The sequence below is a fragment of the Pteropus alecto genome, unplaced genomic scaffold (assembly GCF_000325575.1).
Source record: "Pteropus alecto unplaced genomic scaffold, ASM32557v1 scaffold61, whole genome shotgun sequence".
In the NCBI taxonomy this organism is placed as follows: Eukaryota; Metazoa; Chordata; class Mammalia; order Chiroptera; family Pteropodidae; genus Pteropus; species Pteropus alecto.
Genome location: NW_006434835.1, coordinates 19,419,343 through 19,430,555, shown reverse-complemented (window position 1 = coordinate 19,430,555; position 11,213 = coordinate 19,419,343). Strand labels below are relative to the sequence as shown.

Here is an 11,213-nt window from a genome sequence, read left to right as displayed (position 1 = left end):
CGCTCAGGGAGAAGGCAGATCTGGGCACAGTGGAAGATCAGAGAGAGGAATGGAGACCACGGCTTGAAACCTGGGACCCTGAGCATGCTCCTGTGCTTCTACAAAGCCGAGACCTTGTGCCCAAACAAAGATCAGCCTGGAAACTGGGGGATCACTGCCCTCCCAGCTGCCGAGTGCCAGTCTCAAGATCTGTGCGGGCGTCCGGGCATGTGTGTGTGTGTGTGTGTGTGTGTGTGAGAGATTGCCTCTCCCATCTCCTGTAACACCTGCCTCCTCTGAAACTCCCCCGGCTCCTGTCACTCTGCGACTTTCCTCTTGGATGGGGGCAGGAGGTGGGTGGGCAGCTCGTTGGGCAGCTCATGCCCTTCCAGCTTGACTTTGATGAGGTGGTTGGCTAGTGCAAACTCCTCGTCATTCAACATGCCATCCTTGTCGATGTCAGCCAGCTTCCAGATCTTGCCCAGTACGCTGTTGGGCAGCTTAGAGCGTACCATCTCCTTCTTGGCGTTGGCACCTGTGATCTTGCCATCCACCGGTGACAGAGTGTAGAAGATCTCATCGTACATGGGCTTGTCCCTGGCCACCACCCACTCAGCATCGTCGATGCCCTCCCCGGCCCCCTCCCCATAGCCGTGCCCAAAGGGGCCATGCAGGGTGCCCTCGAATGCTCCACCCTTCACCATCTGGACGGGCCGCTGCGTTTCCTCCTGGCGCACCAGCACCATGAGCTGAGCAATGTCATGGGCCAGCATGTCATCTACCACTTCCAGCAGCTTGCTTTTCAGGGGCTGGAATTTGCTGAAGTCCTGGGCCTGAAGCTGGTCCTAGGAAGAGGGAGAGAAATGAGGGTAAGGATGAAAGACAACAAAAGGGGATCCTACTCGGGGAGGCTGCCTTCTGCTACCCTGAGAATGTTCATAAGCTGTTGGGTTGGAGGCTGAGCTGATCCACATCACACAATAATAACAAACGAGGGAGAAGGAGAAAAAAGGCATCTGGGCTCTTGGTAGAATTTTTTAGGGGAGAGTAGAACAGTTGCAGGGGCTGGGAAAGAAAGGAAAATTTAACAAATATTGATCTCATCCATTTACGTTGTTCTAGAAAGCAAATAATTAAATTTCTCTTTCAGTTAGTTTTGGCTATTGAACAGTGGTTCCTGAATGCTGTGCCCCTCTAAGACTGAGGCACGTGGGTCTCTATGTTAATAAGGTTTATACTTGAAAAACACAAAGTACTTTCACTATATTATCTCATTTGCTCCCCGCAGTGCCTTTCTGAGGGAGGAAAATCATATTCTATCTATTTTAGGGAAGGAACTATAGATAACTGAAAAAAATCATAATAGAAGCCAAAAACCCTTCTCAGACCAGTGGTTCTCAATTGGGATACTCATTGGAATCATGTGGGGAGAGTTTCTAACTATCAGATCCTCTCTCAAAGTTTCGGACACAGCAGACACGGCAGGCGTGCAGATTCTGCAAAAGCTCCCCTCTTGGCCTTCCCACAACACCCCCAGCACAAGGTAAGAGAAATATGCTGTCTTTGTGATTTGGAAAGGTCTTGAGTCTAGAACACCTTGCTTCTCCTTGGCCTCTGTAGTGACAAAAATGAGAGCTTTCTGCTTCTGCCCTGGCCAGAGCAATCTCAGGACACTGGGCAGAGGCCGTGCACAGGGCACAGCCTCAGGGACAAGCACATCGAGTTCACTGCCGAAAAATTCTGAAAACACCCACAGCTACATTTCAAGAGCAAGCGATAGCTTGGGTATTCCTCACCTCCCTTCCAGGGCAGGGCCGAACCAGGAGGCAGTGGGGGTTGGGAGGGGGTGGGGAGGACAGATTGGGCAAGCCCTTCCTCCTGCCCTCAGGGCATAACCTCCCAAGGTCCCTCGCATCTCTCCCAGCCAGTTCACATCTCAGTGTGTTTGGTGGGCTCACAAACAGGCGTCCCAATATTTTCCAGGGGGCGTCGTGGGTGCTCCCATCCCCCCACACATACGCCCCCACAGAGCAGCCCTTTACGTTGATTCAGCATACCAAACATAGGACCGGCAAACAAACGAGAAGGTGTGTTGAGAAAGGATTCCTCACAGTAAAACGGACAGACGTCCTGTGGTTACCTTCAAATGTCATCCTCTCAAATGTTTGCTTACAGAGTATTAAATTATTTTTTCTTATTAAAAGTTTTTGGGGGTGACGTTGATTAATACAATCAAATAAGTTTCAAGTGTACGATTCAACAGTACGTCTTATATATATTGCATTGTGTGTTCGCCACCTAAAGTTCGATTTCATCACTAAATATTTGACCCCTTTTACCCCTATCTACCTCCCCCTCCCTTCCCTTTCCTCTGGTAACCACTAAGTCCACTGTCTGTGTCCATGAGTCTCTGTTTGTTTGTCATGTTTGTTTGTTTGTTGCTTTCAGTTTTATATCCCACATGTGAGATAATTAAATTCTTATCAGAAAGAGAAACTAAAAGTTGAAGTGTTCCGAGCTGCAGCTGGAGGGACACCCGAATTACGTTAAAGTAATTCTGAAATGAGTGACTGGCCCGTGGTAGGCAGTTACAGGACTGAATGGGTACAGGAACAAATGCATACTTTAAATGTCTATTATCTCTTCTTATTTCACCAAATAAGGAACCGAGAATGCCTATTTGGGACTATAGTAATATTCTGAAACCCTAGTCTTAAACTGAGAAACAGATTCCCAAGCTAAAGATCAAAATCAGCACCAAGAGCAAAAACAATATTACGACTACATCTGCTGCTACTTTTTCTGTAATTCCCTAATTTTTAAAAACTTTTTATTTTAGAATAATTATAGAATCATGAGAAGAGGTGAAAATTATACAGATAGGGAGGTCCTTTGTGCTCATCACCCAGGTTGCCCCAGTGGCGATATCTTACTTAACTTGCTACTGAATTTTAAGGGCATAGTGTGTACCAGGCTCTGTGCTAAGTGTCTTGTAAGTATTATCTCACTGATGCTCGCATCATCTATGTAAGGTGAGTGCTTCTGGAACCTCAGTTTACAGATGAAGAGACAGAGGCTCAAGGAGGATTTAGTTAGTTAGTCTGGTGTTGTAGTTTCTTGCTTGGGCTGTGAGGATAACTCCCTGGCTTTTCTTCTGGCAGGCTGTGTGAACACTACACTCAGAAAGCTGCAGGCAACTAACTGCAAAGGTTAATTATCTCTATAAACCTCAGTTTGCTCATCTTTAAAGGTAGGATAAAAATGCCTCCTTCAGAGGACTACTGGGGGGAATAACAAGAGCAATCATTTGTGATGGTCCCTGGACAAAAGAGGGGCCCACAGTGTGCCCCCAAAGATGGCAAACTCCTGTGTGGACTTCTCTGTGCCTTGTGTCCCAAATCACTCCCGAGTGGGAGCTCAGAGAACAGCTTAAGCACTTGAGGGCCTGGAGAACCTTTGTCAGGAGACTTGTACCATTTCACATGACATGGTGGGGATTCTGAGCTTGTGGTGGCTGTGACTGGGGAAGATCATGAGCTAGAGATATCAGACCCCAAACATCACGTGACAGCCCTGCCCCTCTAGGAGCACTGGGGCTCTGCGTTTCTCTCCAGGCCCAGATATGACACCTGCTGGGCCAATGACAGCTCAGCAGGGAGCACAGACCGAGGGTCATCTCCCTGCATTCTGATTCTGGGTTGAGTTTCCATCTGGGGCATCCAAGTGTGGCCTCCTCCATACTCAGGCTGTTCAGCCAAGTTGTGTGATGCTGTCCCTTGTCCTGGAGCCCCAGACCCTGGTTACCTGCATCCTCTTGAGGTTGGGAAAGTCCCCAGGAGAGATCTGGTGCTCCCGCTCGATCCGGCCATAAATCTCAGCCAGGTTGTTCACCAGCTCCTTCTTCTTGTTGTCCTTCCCGAACACCGAGGGCATCTCCTTCTTCAGAGAGCTGATGATGTAGGCATGGACCTGAGAAACGAGGGCAGAGAGAACGCTTCAGATCAAGACTCTCGATTCATTCCTTCCCCCTAGGTGGCTCTCGCCCATCTCTTCCCGTAAACCCCTCCTTCTCCTGCTCCGCTTCTGAAACAATCCCTATCTCTACCTTCTTGCTCTCATACTGCTGGCAGCGCTGAGCTGTTTTTCCAGCTCTCATGGGAGAGGTGAGATTGTGGGGAGGTTAAGGTCAAGGCAGTAACAGGGATGGTGATACCGGAGACGATGTTGAGGAGGAGAACAATTAACAACAGCTGATATTTACTGAGCACTTCGGAGGTCACAGGCAGTGTGATGAGGGCTTTTACATTCTCTATTCTACCTTATCCTCCAACCCTTTGATTTTACAGAGGTGGATACAGGCACAGAGAGACGAAGGGCCTCACTAGGGTTGGGATCACGCAGTTAGTAAACAATGGAGTTGGGCTCTAATCTGGCCATCTGATGCCTATGAGTATAACCACCACACTATCCTGCCCCACAGCTGCTGGAGTTAGCACAGCTGACACTCATGATGCAATAAGACAGTCTCACGTGGGCAGGCAATAGATCAGGGTTGCAGGCAGCACCCCTTAGCTCTTGCAGCTGAGCTCCCCACCCCAAACCCTTGGTGCCACCCATGCCGCCCATCTCCTCAGGAGGCAGCCTTACCTTGGCCAGCCTGGCTCTCTTGATGAGGTCATTGAGCTTGCGCAGGGCAGCGTTTCGGGGCAGACTCTGAATGTCTCTGAACAGGTCCTGCTCCTCAGCCTCAAACAGCTTCCGGTTGTCGGGGATGAGAAGGGGGTGGGACCAGAAGGAGCCGATGTAGACCCGGATCACCTCTGGGGTATTAACGATCTTCCCCAGGGACCACATGAGGGCTCCATACACCCGCATCAGCTGCTGTGTCTCGATCTGGTCGGCCTTGTTCAACACCACCCGCATCTTGTCCTCGTGGTTCTTGAGGGCCTTGATGACTTCCGAGAACTCATCCGAGATGTCCAGCTTGTGGGCGTCAAACAGCAGGATGATACGGTCCACCCGCTCAGCGAACCACTCCAGGACGGCAGCAAAGTCATATCCTGCCGGCAGAGGGACAGTCAGGGAGCAGGGACTTTGGGGCACAAGCTAGGTGTTTGGGGAGAGGCACAAGGTGCAGCAGAAATAACAGTCTTGGGAATCAGATCTGGGTTCAAATCCTGGCTCCTCCACATTTTCACTATTTGGCCTTGAGCAAGTTACTCTGTGTCTCTGGGTCAGTGCTTTTTCATCTGTAAATGGGCATACTAACAGTACCTGATTAATAGAATTATAAGGACTAAATACGCTCAGAGCCCAGCACTTAATAGCTTGCTCAATAAATACTAATTATTATTAACATCATTATTCCTATTTAGTCTTTTCATTAAAGGAAAGGGGCCCTCTCCAATAAGGGTCAGGGCCCAGGAAAGGACTTTGGGGCTGGGCTCTGCCCAGTTAAGGAGGTAGGTGCCTTGTCTGTGCTACCTAGAGATGGTCACACAGCAACTCAGCGAGGACCACCCTGCTTGTAGGAGGCAGCTGGTGAGAACGATACCTAGTTCTCTAACCCCAGGTTCAATGCTTGCTCTGCTGTCAGAAGTTCATGTCATGACCTCATTTCACCCTCATGGCACCCTCTGTGGTAGGCAGAGTGAGGAGTATCATTCCCACCTTCCAGAGGAGGAAACTGAGGTTCAGAGATAAAGCGAGAATCAAACAGCTGGCAAGGAGTGGGGCCAGGACTGGACCCAACCACCCTGAGGCCCTGAGCTTCCTGCATGAGCCAAAAGGGCAGCTCCCTGTCTCCCTGCCCACCTCTCTGTCTCCCTGCCCTCCCCTCCCCTCTCTTCCCCACTCCTCCCCAGGAAGAAAAGCCCTGCCAGCAGCTCACGCAGAGCCCAGGAGGCCTCATACTTTCTAGTTTCAGGTGGGCCACCCCTCCCCAAGGATGGCTCCTGGCTATTTTTAATCTTCTCTTCAACACAGCCAGGTAGAGGGGCTGCTCTTGCTTCTCAAAGGCAGTCCCTCAGAGCTGTGGGAAGGACGGGGCCAGAGGGCTCAGAAAAATCAGGACAACCTGATCTCCCTGCCCCAACCCCCACCCTAGAAAACAGGTCACAGCTTCACTGCTTTGGTGCTTGGAACCAGCAAGCAGGCCCTCCTCGTGGCTAGGGAGGGCTGCAGGGCTCAGGCATCTGGCATTCTGCTGAGACCTATTCCCAAATCTGGCCTGACTAGGATTTAGCCGAGGCGTGCAGACCATCGGGGTGGGCGGCAGCTGGGAAGAGCACGCTACTGCCCTCTCCACCTGTACAGCCAATGGCAGCCCTCAGTGCTCACTGTATCAGCCACTCTTAACCATCTGAGCAGCCAGAGCAGCCAGCACTGGGCACTCTACTGACAACGAAATGAAGGGTCATGGAGGGTGAGAGACGTGCCCAGGGCCACACAGCGGTAAGGTTAGAGCCAGGACCAGAACTCAGGGCTTCCAACCCCAAGTCCACCACTCTAGCCGCTGCTTAGATTGCTGGGGAAAGAGAAAGGGCCAGAGAAGCTGCAGAGAAAAGAGGTCCCATCCCTCCAGCCTCTCCCCCATCCCCGATGGCACCAGCCACGCAAGAGGATGCTTGGGCTATGAAGGCTTGGAGGTGGACAGGGGCAAATCCCAGAGCTGACCAGCCCCCGACTCAGGGTGAGGGAAGAGTGACAGAACCAGGTCAGTGCTGCCAGAACAGGATGGCCCCTTGCTCGTTCCTGTCCCCACAAAACTGAAATGTGAACCCTGTTCTGCTCTTTACACCCAGGGGATAGTGAACCAGTTATCTCTGGGCCTCAGTTTTCTGGTCTCTGAATTAAAACCCACCAGACCCTGCCATAGGGTCCCTGTGAGGATTCAGTTAAAGAAGAGGATGTGGGTGAAAGTGCCTGTGACCTTGGCTGTTCCTATTGCTCCGTCCCCTTTATGAAGAGCTCCTTCCAAGAGCCAGTTTCCATGAGGTGGGTATGCTCTGAAGAATCACCTGAGGAGCACTGGCCTGGGAAAAGCCCACCTCTACTTCTGCTCAGCCATTAACTTGCTGTGTGTCCTTGGGCAAGCAGTCTCCCCTCTCTGGTCTCTTTGCCTGTCAAGCCAGGGGGTTGGACTTGAAGATTTTGAGCTTCCTTTCTCAGTTCATGATTCCTTGCTTCTAAGACTGGAGGTGTGAGGGTGGAGAGTACAGCAGGGTGGATGGAGATTAGGTACAAGAAAGCCCTTGCAGGACAGGAAGAAAGAAGGCAGGGGCCACTGTCTTAAATGTCTCGGGATCCTGAGGACAGCAGATGGCTTCTGGGAACCCTTTCTAGGATTTTATAAGCACAGAGGCTTCCTATTCATGCTCCTACTTTTGCAAATTCTGCATGCTCGGGCAAGCTGCTATCAAATTATAGAGTTAGTCATGCCGGGCGCTTTCTCCCAGGTGTGGCTGTGAGAACCCTGAGAATTGAGCAAGGACTCCATGGGTCTCCTCTGAAGCTCAGCCTCCTGCTCCTGGCTATTCAGAGACTAGCAGTCTCCAGGATGAGTATTTAATTGTTTCCTGGACTCTGCTTATGCACATCCAGGAATGGGAGTATCTGAAAGGCAAGGACTGGACCCACTGAAGAAAAAGGCATGGAACTAGCTCTCCCATTTATTTTCTGTGTGGCCTTCGGCGAGTGTGAACCTCAATTTTCTTAGCAGTAAAATGGGTATAATAACACCTGACTGATGAGGGGTCAGTGGTACAGCCATGGCAATGAGATTTGATAGCAGAGAGAGGGTCTGGACTTAGTCTGGAGTCTCTCCCCCAATGTCTGGGGTGAACAGGACACCCAGTGACAGGCTCCCTTTTCCTCAGTGGTCCCAGAAATAGCTCAGACCCACAGGAGGAGCTCTTGAGCACTTGCAGCAGCCCAAGGGCTCATGAGATAGGGCAGTGGGTGAGGGAGATTCATGCCCCAGGAGACTGATAGTCAAACTGGTTTTCTTGGAATTGCTTAGAGCAAGTCTGCTGGCTCCAAGAGATCTGGTCTGCGGGCACTAGGCTGAGCAGCCTTCAGGGGCCTGGGGCTCTCCGTACTGCCCCCACCCTCAGACTCTAGAGGACTGAAAAGACAGAATTTCTAAGTAATGCCAGGCAGGAGGAAATCAATGAGACAAACAATAAGCAAGGCCAATTTTTTAATCACCCACTGGCTTACTTTGCAGGCTGAAGTGCAAGGGACAAGGCAGCATATTTCTGTGTATTTTCAACCACAAGATTTCCTTTGATCCTCATATCTCTGCATATGTCAGCAGGCAAACAGGGCACACACATCTCACAGGGAAGGCGGAGGGAGCAGACAGGTTAAGGGGCTCGCCCACACTCACACAGCCACGTGGTAGCAAACTTGGGACTGGAATCCAGATCCTTGATCCTTGTCCACATTTCCTTCTGGCTCACAGCTGTGTATAAGGCTGGAGCTCAGAGGGCTGAGACCTCAAACCAGGCACTTATCTGTGGTGGGTACATAGTCCTGCCTCCAAAAATGCCTTTCAAGATTGAAAGACATTTTAGCAAAAAAGAAACCAAAAAGACATCAATTTCAAAAACTGTGGGAAGAATTTAGATGACACAGGGAACATGCCTCCCAGAAGTGGCCCAACAGACTCGTCACAGGCCTCCAGATGACCACAAGGCTGTCACCGAGCTCTTTTGAAGGGCGGCAGGACTCTGCTGCTCTACCCTGGAGCAGGATGCCTGCTTGGGCACACATAAACAGCACATAGTCCGAAGCCCCAGAGGTCCTTAAATGCAGGCCCTGCTCCAGTGAGGGTGCCAGGAATAGGACAGGGACGTGAGACTGTGAGGATCAGCCCAGACCCCCTTAAGGTCTCCCAAGGAAAACCCGGAGATGAGTTTGCCTTCATTCCTACGTCTTGCCTTCTTCCTGGGCAGGTGATAAAAATGGGCTGAAAAGCCACTGGACTCGGTATCACGAAGCCAGAGTTCCAACTCCAGTTTTGGGACCTGGAGAAGGTTTCTACCTGCTGTGGCTCTGCTGAGCTCACCTGCACCGGAAGGGGTCTGCTGGGAGGGATGTGCGCTCCATGCCAAGAGGTCGCTTTTCTAGGGTTGGACCTGGGGGATTTCTAGCTGAGAAGCAGCCGGGAAGTGTGGTTCCCAAGTGTAAGGACACTCAGGCTTCCGGAGCCCTTCCACCTCTGCTGCTTCCTTGCTCCTTCCCAGTAATGAGCCCCGGGCTGGGCACATCCTGTCACTTCCAGGAACTGCCTCCCTGCCCCTCTGCTGCCCACCCCAATGCACCTTCATCCAGAGACAAGTGCCGGCCTACGACCTGCCAGTTTCAGGTTCCTGGATGTCCCTCGCTCTTCCTGTTCCTCCAAGACACCCACCTCCAGACTCGGGCTGAGGGGCCACACCCTGAGCAAGGACCACACTTTGCCCAGTGCTGGCCTGGGGCCTGAGTGCACCTTCGGGTGAAGCTTGAGGCCTGGGGAGCCCTTTGGAGCAGCTTACTTTCCAGAATGTTAGCACGCCGGGACCAACAGCCTAGGGAAGGCTTTATGCAGATTTGATAATGGTGTCCCTTTTATTCTGGTGAGAAACAGCCCTGTGCCAGGCATGAAGCTCAGGCAGAGCAGAACGTGGGCTGGACTTCAGGCTCTGCACGCCCCTCAGCCAGGTTGGGGGTTCTGTCCTACCCTGGGCTGGCAGAAGGAAGGGAAGAAACACCAAATCTGTGCTTTAACCAAACCCAGAGCTCTGAGGGCCCTGGCAAGAAGCACACACTTGTATGTAGGAGGGTGTGTGGAAGGGGGTGTGAGTGTGTGTGGATGTGTGTAGATGTGTGGGTGTTTGTGTGGACTGGTGGGTATTTACGTGTGTAGGTATAGGTTGAAGCTTTCAGGTCCTATGGCTGATTGTGAGGAGGGAGGAGGAGGGACTGCATCCTGGAAAATTTCCTCATTTGGGGTCCCCTTGATATCTGAGAGCGTGTGACCCCCACCTAATTTTCCTGGTCTCCTTGGGGAGCTGAGGTTAGCACTGCCTCGGGAAAGTGATGCAGTGCTGGAGGCCTAGCTCCCAGCTCTTGTTATTATCACAGGCTTTTGCCAGCAGCTGCATTTATAGTCTGTACTCAGGGGGACGGAGAACAAACAGGCCTGGGGAGCCACTCATGGGGCTATCACTTCTAGAGGTGGAGCTTAGTCTCGTTAGACGGGAAAGGATAGGAAGGGCAGGCAAGATGACCCAGCACCCATTTTGCACAGGGCAGCTGCTGAGGTCCTAATATACATACAGGGGAGAAACTAGAAGATTAGGAAAAGAATGAAATGGGACAGAAGCTAAGGAAGGCAGGGGTCCTGGAAGCAGGGCTGCCTACCCCAGATTACCCTGGGGTTGTTCAATGGGCGGCCCTGGCTGGCAGTAAAGGGGAAAGAAGGAAGCTCACTGAGATCCAGACCCAGAGCTGATGTCTCTGTTTCCATCACCATCCATGGACCTCACAGGGTCATATGATGGGTATCATTACCCCTTGTCACAGGCTCCAAGAGAAAATGTGACCTGCTGACACCCACGCAAGCTCTAAAACCCCATGCTCTGAGCTCCCAGTCCAGCGTTCTTAGAAACCCCAGAGGCTGGAGTCCTCTCTGGACCCACCTGTCAGGCCGCCTGGCCTTGCAGGTGCAGGTGCCACCTACCCGCTAGGGAGACTAAGTCTGGCTCTCCTGAGCTTTTCTTGAGAGGATAGATATAAGCTGCCCACATGAGACAGTAAATCCCCTTTAGACCTAAACTAAGGATGAGCCCAAGTGCATCTTGCGGGTGTGGAGGTGGGAGGTGAGGGTGGGGACTGGTCAGGAGGCAGGGAGTGTTTAGGGAAACTAATAGAAGTCAGTCAGAGAGCCACCCAAGCTGCATCTCCGCAGGGCCCTGAACAGGGTGCAAGGATGCTTATAAACGGCACAGGGACCAGAAGAGTGAGGAGATGCCCCTCTCTCCTCAAGGCCATGGGTTCTATGGCTTCAGGCCAGCTCCCCCTACCCGTACACCACTGTGCTGCTCTCCACCATCCAGCCCGGGGTTAGGGACCCAGGCTCCCGGAGCCCCTTCACGGGGGCCTTCTATCCACATCCCACTTACACAGATGACAGGCTGCTAATGACATGAACTGTTCACATCGTTTCCAAAGCCTCCCTGAGACTCGCT

At 51.8% G+C, this 11,213-nt stretch overlaps 1 protein-coding gene across 1 annotated transcript in view; it reads right to left on the bottom strand.

The window, feature by feature from the left end:
- Positions 1–217: 217 nt before the first annotated feature.
- EHD3 (EH domain containing 3) overlaps positions 218–11,213 on the bottom strand; it is a 26,050-nt gene continuing 15,054 nt past the window's right edge. The window contains exons 4-6 of the mRNA XM_006910363.2: positions 4,627–5,039; positions 3,784–3,948; positions 218–824 (exon numbers count right to left, since the gene is read on the bottom strand). Of these exons, the coding sequence (XP_006910425.1) occupies positions 297–824; positions 3,784–3,948; positions 4,627–5,039 (1,106 nt within the window). The 3' untranslated portion in view covers positions 218–296. The remainder of the gene's footprint in view (positions 825–3,783; positions 3,949–4,626; positions 5,040–11,213) is intronic.